The sequence below is a fragment of the Scyliorhinus torazame genome, chromosome 4 (genome assembly GCF_047496885.1).
Source record: "Scyliorhinus torazame isolate Kashiwa2021f chromosome 4, sScyTor2.1, whole genome shotgun sequence".
Classification (NCBI taxonomy): Eukaryota; Metazoa; Chordata; class Chondrichthyes; order Carcharhiniformes; family Scyliorhinidae; genus Scyliorhinus; species Scyliorhinus torazame.
Genome location: NC_092710.1, coordinates 196686415 through 196699097, shown reverse-complemented (window position 1 = coordinate 196699097; position 12683 = coordinate 196686415). Strand labels below are relative to the sequence as shown.

General features: G+C 46.4%; 1 protein-coding gene across 1 annotated transcript in view; it reads left to right on the top strand.

The window, feature by feature from the left end:
* Positions 1 to 12043, top strand: part of LOC140410679 (protein downstream neighbor of Son-like) — a 49849-nt gene extending 37806 nt beyond the window's left edge. The window contains exons 8-9 of the mRNA XM_072499067.1: positions 9420 to 9606; positions 10864 to 12043. Coding sequence (XP_072355168.1) covers positions 9420 to 9606; positions 10864 to 11061 — 385 coding nt within the window. The 3' untranslated portion in view covers positions 11062 to 12043. The remainder of the gene's footprint in view (positions 1 to 9419; positions 9607 to 10863) is intronic.
* The last annotated feature ends 640 nt before the right edge of the window (positions 12044 to 12683 follow it).

The following is a 12683-nucleotide window of genomic DNA, read 5'->3' as shown; positions in this document are numbered from 1 at the left end:
CGCCCTCGGAGCAGTGAAGGGGTGGAGACAGAGCATAGAGTTTCACTCTATGCGGATGATCTGCTCCTCTACATCTCAAATCCCGGACCAGCATGGAAGGGATAATGAAACCCCTAAATGAGTTCAAAGCCTTCTCCGGTTACAAGCTTAATCTAAGCAAGACCAAGATCTTCCCTGAGAACCCGGAGGGGGAGGGACAGAGCTGGGGGACTGCCGTTTAAGCAAGCCCAGATCAAATTCCGCAACCTGGGGATCCAAATAGACCAGACTGGATACGGATCCACAAATGGAACCTGACAAGTCTGCTAGGGGAAGTCAAAAAGGACCTGAAGAGGTGGGGCCCACTCCCGCTCTCCCTCGCAGGGAGAAAACAGACAATAAAATGAACATGCTGCACAGGTTCCTCTTCCTGTTCAGAACCCTCCCAATCTACATCCCCAATGCCTTTGTCAACACAGTCGACAAGCTAATCATGGCGTTTGTGAGTAGCTACGTTCTGGACGTTGTACTAAATGAGGCAGTACTTCAGCAGAACCGAAATGTCCACCATGGGCCCATCTGCAACAACCACAGGTTCCCTCCCTCAATAATGGACGCCACCTTCAAAAGGTGGAGACAGAGCGATGGGACTCTGATGGTTGGGGACTGTGCACAGATGATAGAGTAGCGACCATGGGGGAACTCACGGAGAATTTCCAGCTACCAAGATGATGTGACCTGTGATATATTCAAGTCAAAAACTTCCTTGCAAAGAAACAACGACATACCCCAGAAAACAGAACACTCGTTAGTAGAAGAACTGCTAGACATGGGTGTCCTAGAGAAAGGGAACTGTGTTGAAATGTCGAGGCAAGCCCTGGAGGAGACGAGGAAATAAATGGTAAGAGGAACTAGCATAGAGATAGGGGGAGAACTCTGGATTAGAGCACTGCACAGGGGGAATTTCATCTCCACATTTGCAGGGCTGAGCCTTACGCAGCCAAAGGTGATACACAGAGCATACCTAACCAGAACGTGAATGAGTGGGTTCTTCCCGGAGGTGGTGGGCAAAGACGAACGGTGCCAGGGAGGCCTGGCCAACCACACCCACATGTTCTGAGCCTTCCCCAGACTTGTCAGGTACTGGCCAACTTTCTTTGAGGCCATGTGCAAGGTTGTGGGAGTGAGGGTGGAGCCATGCCCAAAAGTGGTGGTCTTCGGGGTATAAAATCAGCTAGAACTGTACATGGAGATGGAGGCCATTGCCCAACCTTTGCCTCCCTGATCGCCCGCCGAAGAATCCTACTTGGCTTATGATCGGCAGCACTACCCAAGGCTGCTTACTGGTCTCCAACCTGGCGGAGTTTCTCAGGGTGGAGAAAATAAAATTCGCCATCCGTGGGTCGGAAGAAGGCTTCCACAGGACATGGAAGCCGTTCACTAACTTGTTTCAAAACCTGTTCGTAGCCAGCACCCAGTAGATAAGAAGGGAGAGGGGAGAAATGGGCGAGCCATAGAACAGGGAGGAAAAGGAAAGAGAGGGTGGGAGGGAAGGGGGGGGCAAAGACATGCAAAATGAACGCAAAGGACAAGCAGGAGGGATAAAGTCGCATGGACCGGTTGGAGGGCAAGCTAAGAGCCAAACCAAATTGTAAATAAATGCCTCTAAATAATATGGCCATTTGGGGAATGTAAAGTATGTATGCCGACTAAAGCGGGAGGGGAGGGATGTGCGGGGCATCATGGCCACATTGTTGTAAAGATACTCGCTTGTAAATATATGTGTTGGTTTTTGGAGCGGTTTTGTAATGTTATAAATTATTGGATACAAAATATGAAAACTCAATAAAAACATTTAAAAAAAAGAAATCAATGCAAAAAATTATAGATGCTAGAAACCTGCAATAAAAATAAAAAATGCCGAAAATACTTAGCAGGTCAGGCAGCATCTCTGGACTGTGAAACAGAGTTCACGTTTCAGGTCGATGGTCTTTCCGATGAAAGATCATCGACCTGAACATTAACTGTTTGTTCACAAAAACATGTTATATAGGATGTTTGATTCTGCAATATCACTCAAGCAGTTTATGCAAATATTCTGAGATCTAAATTTGTTCTTATGACACATCAAGATTCATGTTTTAAAATATGAGTGAGGAATATATCCAATGCTTTTCATGACGTCAAACTTGAGTAACAGAAATGAATGTTGACAAAATGTAAGTGCAAAGGTTTTTAATTTTTAGTGTTACATTAATTAAAGCACTTATTGAATAAAGAGTAATTGATATGAATACCAAGAAGTAACCAGGCAGCTATTAAAACAGGCTTTTAGAGAAATGCCTGTCTATTAGTCTAGTCTTTAAAGTATATGATTATAATTCCAGTTTCTCACAAAAGGCAATGCACAACTTAGCCCTATATTAGGCTATGTTGGCAAGCCAAGGATTCAACAGTGAAACACATCATAAAACCATTAAACAAACTAACTTGATAAAAATCTGGAGGTCACTAAAATGCCCGCTAAGCCAGATCAGTTTGATCTTGTTTTGTTCCCATGCTCTCTTGGGTAGGTACACATAGAACTTCCCCAAATCTCTTTTTTTAAACTCTTAAGGGCGTAATTCAAAGGAAAAATTTCTAAGTTTGTTTGTGGTGGGTTTTTCAGGGAGTTTCCTGCTGGCGATTTCCCCACTGCTATCCAAAGACACTTCGTCACTTTTCTGAGCCCTGGGGTGTTTCCATTTTTTCAGCACTGGGGAGCTGAATGCCGAGATCGGGCCGCCATTTTGAAAGGGTGCCCCAATCTCCAAGTGAACTGGTGAGTCTCCCACATCCGACCACCCATGGGAAATATCACCACCCCTCCCCCCCATGGGAACTACTCCTCCTCCCCACCCCGCTATGGGGTCCCTGGCGACCCCCCACTTCAGGCCTGCCCAAGCCCCCTTACAGCACCCTCCCCCCTTCCAGGATCCCCACAACCTGCCTACCTTCCCTGCAAACCCCCACCCTTCAAATCCGCCATCCTCCTTTCATGGTCATGGCCCCCCCTTGGGTCCTGACTCTTGGCACTGCCACCCTGGCAGCCGGGCACCCTTGCACTGCCACTTGGCATCCAGGCAGTACTGCCAGCTTAGCAGTGCCAAGTGCCAGCTGGGCAGTGCTAAGGTGCCCACATTCCGGGGGATAGCCACCCTGCACTGACCCTGACCACTCAGTGGTCTCTGATGGCCCAAGAGACACCCCCCCCCCCCCACCCCCGTTTGCTGTTCTCACATTTTTGTAGGTAGGCCTTAAGTAGGTTTATGATCTACTTAACCGAGCACCCTGTGGTGTTGGGTGCTCTGGTGCACAGATGAGCCAACACAGTTGTATGTGGTACAACTCTATTTTATTTTAACTCTTGTATACAGTTCGTTCTGGATACTCTGCACGTGCTGTCTCCCTGAGTGTGTCGTGTAGCAGGTCTGTCCTTGTCTGTGTCTCCAGCTAATACTGACCACCAGGTGTCGTGTTTGTGCTTTTATATCTTTCTGTGATTGGTTGTGGTGTTGTGTGTTCTGATTTGTCTGTTGGTGTGTCTATCATGATGTGTGTGTTTGAATATCATGACATCCCCCCTTTTTACAAAGATATGTGCCTACGTGGTTATAAATATGATCGTGTCGTGAGTGCATCTAAGAGTGTGTGTGTGTGTTGTGTACAGCGTGTGTATATGACGTAACTATTTACATGGGGCGATGTCGGGTGCGTCACAATAACAAGGTTGTACCATAACAAAACATGAATGCGAGAAAAAAAACCAACTTGAACCATGGTCCGGTCAGACGATATCTGGAACGATAAACAACAACAGGTTATAATACAGAAGTGTTTGACTTTTTTGAACGTATGAACAGCGTTATAAGTCCAGTCTAATGGGTGACCGCCTCAAGAATAGGCTGGTCCTCAAGCCGGTTCAGCTGTGGAGATTTGGGTTCACACTGGTTCACCTTGGACTGTTGGAGGTGATGCTGTTGCCGAAGTCTCTACTTTTCCATTTGTTGTACTTCGTGCAGTGCTTGGTTTTTCATTCGTGCAAATATAACATTCAACATCTTTGTTGGTGTTGCCTTGGCTGTGGTTTGGTTTACTAAGTTTTTTTTTTGCTGGCCAGGTGTATATTGTAGCGCGTTCTAACAGCCTGTAACACAGTTCCTTCGTGTATTTCTATGTGCTGAGATGTTACTGTAGTTAGTGAGGCCTTAATTATCTGCAACTGAACACCTTCGTCGGTTTGTGGTCCTTGAGAACAACCACATATTGTCTCTATAATTCTATCAATTAATTTCTGTAAACAGTCAGATGATGTGCTGACTATGCGGGGACATTTCGACTGGCATGCCAACTCAAAAGGGAGAAAATACTTGTCTGCTTCAATAAAGTTTGCCCTGGATTTGACAGGTGGCAAGGTCCCAGAAACAGCCTTAGCTTCTGCATGGGGAGGATTTTAGCTGCTGTGGCCTGGTCATGGGTGGCGATGGAAGGGGCATGATCAGTGGCATCTCCACAAAGTCATCCTTGTGAACCAGTGGAGGATCCGGTTCAGTTGCGAGCGTGGAAGGCGGCGCAAAGCTCGCTGATTGCGCCTACGCCCCAATCCATCCGCCCTGCATGCCAGGAACAAGGTGGAGTCTTTTTTCTTTTTATGTTTGTGGTGGACGGCATCTTGTAGCCGATGGGTCGTTGCCATCGAAGAAGCACCATCACTAATATGCAAGGCGATGACTGTGCCAGATGTGGAAGTTGGCCGAGACCGTGCACGCTGGTTCCGGCCACCTGCTGTGCCGGAAGGGCGACTCCGCAGAGAAACGTCGAAGCATGTCGCCTTGGAGAGAGAATTGTTGCTCGCATCAACGTCTGGCGATGGCGCGAATTGGTGTGTCCGTCTTGGACCGCCGGTGCTGGTCGCCACTGCCGACCCAGTGGGACTGCCACGCGATCCATTCCCTGTCGCCGTGGCATCCGCCGTCACCCTGAGCGTGCCATCACCGAGGCCGCGACACCGCCCGTCCGGAGCAAGGTCTGGCGTGCGCGAATCAGAGTCGGCGCTTGGCTGCTCCCCATCTGGAGTCCCAACAGGTTCACTGGAGGCAGCCAAGATTCCCTGAAGCTGCACTTCTGGAGTCGGAACATGCAGGAATGCACCGACCAGTGGAGAGGCTCGAGCCATCGAGGGTGGAAGCGGTGCGTCGCCACCGCAGTCGTCAGTGGTCCCACCGTGATCGTCGAGTGCCTCGGTACGCACTAGGCGAGGTCTGTCACCTTGCACCTTTTGCATGGGAAGTGGGATGCTGTCGTCACTCGTCTCACATCCCGTGGATAGATCCTCATTAGCAGCTTGCTGTTCACTAGGGTTGGGTAAATTGTCAGAGTTTTCATCTGGTGGTGCACACCATGTCGGTGGGCTGTCATTGTCCTGCCGTTGTCCTTCATTTGGGCTTTTCTTCTTTGGAATTTTAAATCTTCCCCCAGACATTGCAGAACCTTGTTTATTATCCCCAAATTCTCCCATATGTATGGTCTCGAATATAGGATCCAATGTTTCTATCGACATTGTACTATTTTCCAAAGAACATTCCGTTTCACTTTTCTTCTCAGGTACCTCATATGTATCTTTGTCTAATGTACATGCCTTCATGGTCTCTGGGTCTGATTTTGCTGGGACTGGCATGGTCACAGTCTCTCTTTTACTGTTCTCAATTGCCCACATTATACTCCCCATACATAACTCCTTAATCACTGGGGTTAGTGTGGTTAAACATATAGGTAATTTCTTTAGCAAATCCTCAGTATCCTTCTGTGACCGTGCAGCATTATTAATCTCTGTTCGGCTACAATGATTCTGAAGGTCAGCGCATGAACCTTTTTCCTTCGGGCTTGGAAGAGGAGATTGCTTTGGCTTGTCTTCAGTTGGGCTAGAACAGTCATCAGCGCTGTGCCCTTCATTGTAGCATGAGAGACCGTCATGGTCATGCTGCTGTGCAGTGGAGCATGGTAGGCTGTCATAGCCTTCGCGCTGTTCACGTGAGCATGGCAGACTTGCATCGTCTGCCGCTGGTTGGTCAGGAGAGGTTGCTAGACCCTCATGGTCTTGTTCCTGCAAGGACTGCGCATCGGAGTCAAGCGTTTCTTCTATCGTGGAGGCTGTCCACGAGCTCTCTGTGGAGGCTTGTGACACTGGAGTCACTTCTTGTTCGTGCAAGGACTGCGCTCTGGAGTCTTGCGTTTCTGCAATTGTGGATTCTGTCCACGAGCTTGCTGTGGAGGCTTGTGACTGTGGAGTCACTTCTTGTTCATGCAAGGACTGCGCACTGGAGTCTTGCGTTTCTGCAATTGTGGAGTCTTTCCACGAGCTTGCTGTGGAGGCTTGTGACTCTGGAGTCACTTCTTGTTCGCGCAAGGACTGCGCTCTGGAGTCTTGCGTTCCTTCTACCGTGGAGTCTGTCCACAAGCTCGCTGTGGAGGCTTGTGACTCTGGAGTCACTTCTTGTTCATGCAAGGACTGCGCTCTGGAGTCTTGCATGTCTTCTTTCATAGAGTCGGGAACGCTGAGCGGGACGTGGACCATGCTCTGTGTGGCAGCAGGGCGCTCTCTGTGGGCTTGCACCGCTCCCTGTCTGTTAATGTCAGGCTGCAGCATCATCCGGCACTGATAAGTTGGGACGTCATATCTGCTGGATTGAAGATCCTCAAATCCGAAAAATGAATCCGCATCTGCGTCGGATTCAATGTGGGGGCCGCCAGTGTGCAACACTAAAGGTTCGTCCAAGTCATAGTCGTATAGGACCACGGAGCTATCATTGGGCTCGCGAGGTCCGGAAACACTGTAAAGATCGTCATCGAAGTATTCGAGGTCGGAATCATCGGCTTGTGCGTAGGTAGCTGCTTGTCGGAGGGTTCTTCGGAGGTCAAATTCATCTCCTGGGTCAATTTGCGGCAATGTGCTGTCATTCCAGGTGAGGAAAGGTTGTTTTACAGCTTTAACAGATTTTTGTTTTTTTGATTTGGGACGTTTCCCTTTTAAATTGGATTTGGGACGTTTCCCCTTTAAATTGGTGCGGTCTGGGGCCTCTGACATCCTGACGCTCGGTATGTAGCACGTAGGAAGCGACTGCGCATGCTCAGATCGCTGTTCCTATACCGATGGCTGTTTTCTTGACTGCGCATGCGCAGCATCTCGCGCATGCGCAAACAAAACTTCCGGTTCTGCGCACTGCTCGCGCAACTGTGCTAGCGTGATACCTTTAGCAAGATGGCCGCCGACCTCGACCCAGCCCTCTCTCAGGCCCGGGATTTCGGCCTCTGGGAATTCGGGCTCCGGGATCCAGGCCACGAGGTGAGTACTGCCGCTTTTCTTACCTTTACTTGCCGATTGGATTGCGTTTTCTTCACAGTACTTGGAGAATTTGTCCAGGACTGCCTGGTAATCGTACCTTTGCTGCCTCCTGAAGAACCTGAACCTTGTGAATATTTCTCTTGCCCTTGCACCGGCGATGGTGAGGAGAAATTCAATTTTTTCATTATCATCCAGGTCTTGGAGTTCAGCTGCCACCAGGAACAATTCAAACACTTGCCGGAATCGCCGCCAGTTTTCGCGGAGATCGCCGTGGCACTGGAGCGGCTGCGGAACCGGGAGCTCTATCATTTTGCCTGGGCACTGCTGGTTGTCTGTGTACACTGAGGTATGCCGGCAGGTATCGATCCACTCCTGTACCATGTGGTGTTGGGTGCTCTGGTGCACAGATGAGCCAACACAGTTGTATGTGGTACAACTCTATTTTATTTTAACTCTTGTATACAGTTCATTCTGGATACTCTGCACGTGCTGTCTCCCTGAGTGTGTCGTGTAGCAGGTCTGTCCTTGTCCTTGTCTCCAGCTAATACTGACCACCAGGTGTCGTGTTTGTGCTTTTATATCTTTCTGTCATTGGTTGTGGTGTTTTGTGTTCTGATTTGTCTGTTGGTGTGTCTATCATGATGTGTGTGTTTGAATATCATGACACACCCTTTCGGATAGAGGTCTCGATTCCGACGCCTTGTGAGACGTATGAATCCCGTGAGGTGCGGAGGCTGCCGGGAAGCCCACAGGAGGCTTCATCCTTGATTCTCCAGCCATGATGTGCACTCCCTGGAGTGCAATGCGACCAGCGAATCGCGCTCTCAATCTCTCCTTTTAAACGCCTGTGGACTTCGGTATACATGATTAGTACCACATCTACTCTTTGTATGCCTGCACTTTAAGAAAAATTAAACAAGTCTATATAAGGTGAAATTAATAAGTAGACATACAACTACCAATAGCTGATGAGGATAACATTCTTTGTACCGGTGAGCATCAGTTAACTTGGCATACGGTATATTATTTTCTCTATCTGGTTCTAGAGCATAAAACCTATTGATCTTTTTTGTCATTAATCATACTTATCTCCAGTTCCAGCCTGTTTAATCTCTCCAGTCTCTCATTTCCACATTTTGTTGTTCATTTTATTAGTATGGCTACTTCATGGTCCAGTAATAGTTCTACATTCTAATGTGATTTTCATTAATACATTAGCCGGGGCAGAGAATATAAGATAGAAGAAAGGGAAGGTTATGCTAGAACTGTATAAAGTGCTGGTTGGTCTGTCCGCAGCTGGAGTATTGCACTGTAGAAAGCTGTGATTGCATTAGAGAGGGAACAGAGGAGATTTACAAAGTGGTTGCCTGTACAGGAGAATTCTAGTTATGAGGTAAGATTGGTTAGGCTAGGGTTGTTCTCTTTGGAACAGAGGAAGCTGAGAGGAGAACCTAATTGAAGTGTAGGGAATTATGAGGCCTCTGGAATTGAGTGGATAGGAATGCTCCATTCCCGTGGTTGAGGGGTCCATAACCAGGAGGAAAAGATCCAGGACTTTTAGAGGGGATTTGAAGGAGATTTATTCCCCTAAAGGGTGATGCGAGCTGGAATTCACTTTCTGAAAGAGGGGTAGAGGCAGAAATCCTCAGAACATTTGAAAAGTAATTGAATATGTAATTGAAGTGCCATAAACTATAAAACTACGAACCAAGAGCTGGAAAGTGGGTTTAGGCAGCAGGGCTCCTTGTCAGCTGGTTTGGACACAATGGACCGAATGGTCTCCTATGCTTTAAATTCCTATGATTAACTCTATATATTTACATTTTAATTCACTAATTCTATATTCATCAATGTGCGACTAACTACAATAATACTCCCTTTCATTGTTGTTGCATACGTCTCTTTTTTCCTGCACTGAAAACAGGAAACTCCGATGGCAACATGATGTACAAAGTCAAGTGTACAATGTAAGCTATTCCAATACCCAACCAGTAGTATTACAATATTTCAGAATTCATAGCAATTGTAGGAAATATTATCCTTAATTTATTCTTATCAGGCACCAGCAATATCAGGATATGCAACTGAAATTTCTGGTTGTAGTTGAAGGACCCTATACAGCATCATTAATAACTTTTCTAATGAACTCACCACATATGGTCGCACAAGAGGGTGTACAAAGAGGACTGCCACCCACACTGCTTTGCCCTGTGGCATTCCCCGGAGCATCTTTACAGTTACTCCAGGTAAGTTTCTGTTGCATGAATTGGAAAAATATTTTCAGTGACTGAATAAAGAGTGATGAAGTCATCTGTCAAAACAATTTTCAAAAAGTTACTTTTCACTTTGTAATTTAAAAAGTAAATTTGAAATTGGAATTTACTTTGAGGGGTATCTGAAGTAAAGTGTGTATTTGTTTGTGAGCATTATCATTTTGCTTTGATTATAGTTGTAAGCCTGAAATGCAATTTGTTGTCAGATGTTGGGCTGGAAACTCCGCCTCCCGACGATGGCAGCTAGAATCGCGATCGTGTGGAGAATACCGGGAAATTGCAAAAAATCGTAATTTGAGTCTGCACCGATTCCGACGCCGTGCTTTGGCCCCCCTCTGCGGCGGTACTGAAGTTTGCATCCTGCACTGGCGGTCCCATGCATTTGCATGGATTTGAATGTCATTAGTGGGTTGGACACCGCATGCTCCAGCCCTTTACGATGCTCCACCCATCCCAGGCGGGGGTCACGCAGGCACGACGAATTGGTGCAAGTATTTAACAAGCAGGGCCTGGGCACTATGGCTGTTGAGGGGGAGTGGGAAGGTCAGAAACCTCTCCAGACGTGTCTGACTTGCTGGGGGTGGCTGCCAGGTTGTAGGGAGTAGCGGGGAACAAATTGGTGCTAAGTCCATGGATTCTGGGTGTACCCCTCAGGATCGGGCTGGCCTGGCTGAGACCGCCATTTGTGCAGTATGATTTAAAGGCACCCCTTTGGTGCAACTTACAGGCCCCTGGCTGTTCACACCTGGCTGCTCATTGTATCCAGTAAGTGCTCAGAGAGCCTCTGGCCATGTGGGAACCCATCCAACCCGCCCCCCTGGAAACACTCACGCCCCAGCAGTATCACCAACGGGATGGGCTTTGGCATGCTCAGTGGCTGGTCCACCAGATGCTGGCACTCTTCAGTGCACTCCTCAGAACCTCCTCCTCTCTCTCTCCCTCTCTCTCTCTCTCTCTCCCTCTCTCTCCTCCTCCTCCTCCTCCCCCCCCCCCCCCCCCCCCCCCCCCCACACACACCCACCCGCCGGGAGGTTTGGACAAGCCTATTTAGCTTAGTGGAGAGGGGAGCAAGAACAGAGTGCTCACAATTATTTATTTACTTCCTCTCCGGTATTGTTCATTTAACATTATATGTCTACCTGTGTGTTAAACCTTTGAGAACACTCCAGAATATGTATCATACATAATATATAGCAATATAATTCTGGACTTTTTCTCTCCCTCTTGTAGGTTGCCAATACCTGTGGAAAAGTCCAGGGTTGCCTTGGCCCTACCGACTCTTACAGTTTAGAGATCACAGGTCCCATTCTTCCTCACTCAATGGACTATATCAATCATATTCTGCAGTGCAATGAATATGGTGGAACATTGACAGTTGTTAATGTTCAGGAGTGCACCTCTGTTTTCAATGTACATTTATCTAGTTAGTTAAAATCAATACACACTATATATATATATTATACATATATTGTCACCACTATATCAGACGTAGTTATATTTAAAAAATAACTTTAAAAAGATAAACTTTTGCCGTGAACTGTTGTAGCCCTCCAGCAAACTGTTGTACATTTCTTCAGAACTCTTCCTTGCTCTGAGGCCAAGCTGCTCTCCCGAAGCTAAGGGAATTGTAATGGAAAATAAGTACATTTACAAAAAAATAAGAATACTCCTATCTATAATTTAAAGGCTGTAATGAACTTACCGGTGTAGATTTATTGTACGATTAGGTGTAATTTTCACAGATTTATCAGTTTTAGCATTTCCAGTACAGGCCAGAACTGTTCCTTGTGTGCTGGCTATTAGCAGGGTCCATTCACTGAAGATTAAATATGCTATTATTGTGAAAGTACATTTTTCTGTATCAGGCACAATACTGATCAATATTGTGAATATATGTATATTCCTTTTTATAATCTAGTTTGATTATGGCAATAGAATCCACTAAGTTATATTTATATTGTGTATTAACATTGACTAACAGGAAAAAAATAAGTGACAATAGCAGAGTCTGGATACAATGCAGGCAATATCTTATTAACAATTATTTTGCATTAAATTAACTGTTAAATATTGGATATAAAATTAAATGTCATCTATATTTGGTGCACGATAATCTGTATTAAATGACAGCAGCTGTAATAAACAAATATTAAATGTATATTAATGCTGTAATGCACAATCATTTTGCATCGCAGTGTAATCTACAATGTTTACCACGTAAGCTACATATTTGATCCCTGACGTACATTGCAAAATGCAAGTTATTTAATTGTCTCCTTGTCAATTAAATGTACATATATATAATGTATATTATTTAATGGACTAATTATTTCATGCTGCCTCTCCTGTTATACATTTATGTCGCAAATAGTTTTCTAAATTTATTAAAACAATGAAAAATTAAAATTAATAGTCATTTTCACAGTCTTTAAATTATAAATGTGGCCTGTTATTGTAATTTTTGTATTATTAAGAAGCTAAGGCCCCGCCAGGCTTAGTCTGATACAATTTAAGGTAGTCCACCGGGCACACATGACAGTGGCTAGGATTGAGCAAGTTTTTCGGGGTAGAGGATAGGTGTGCGAAGTGAGGGGAAGCCCAGCAAATCATGTCCACATGTTTTGGGCATGCCCGAAGCTTAGAGGGTTTTGGCAGGGTTTTGCTAGGGCAATGTCCACGGTGCTAAAAACACGGGTGGTGCCAAGTCCGGAGGTAGCGATCTTTGGAGTGTCGGAAGATCCGGGAGTTCAGGGGCGAAAGAGGCCGACGTTCTGGCCTTTGCCTCCCTGGTAGACCGGAGACGGATCTTATTAATGTGGAGGATCTCGAAGCCCCCGAGTGTAGAGACCTGGGTTAGTGACATGGCTGGGTTTCTCAGTCTTGAGAAAATAAAGTTTGCCTTAAGAGGGTCAATGTTAGGGTTCTCCCGGAGGTGGCAGCCGTTCGTCGACTTTCTCGGGGAAAATTAAAATGTCAGCAGATGCAGTATTCCGTGGGGGCAGGCGCATTGTTGTTTGGTTGAAGTGCGTGAAAATTGGGCTGGGGAGGGG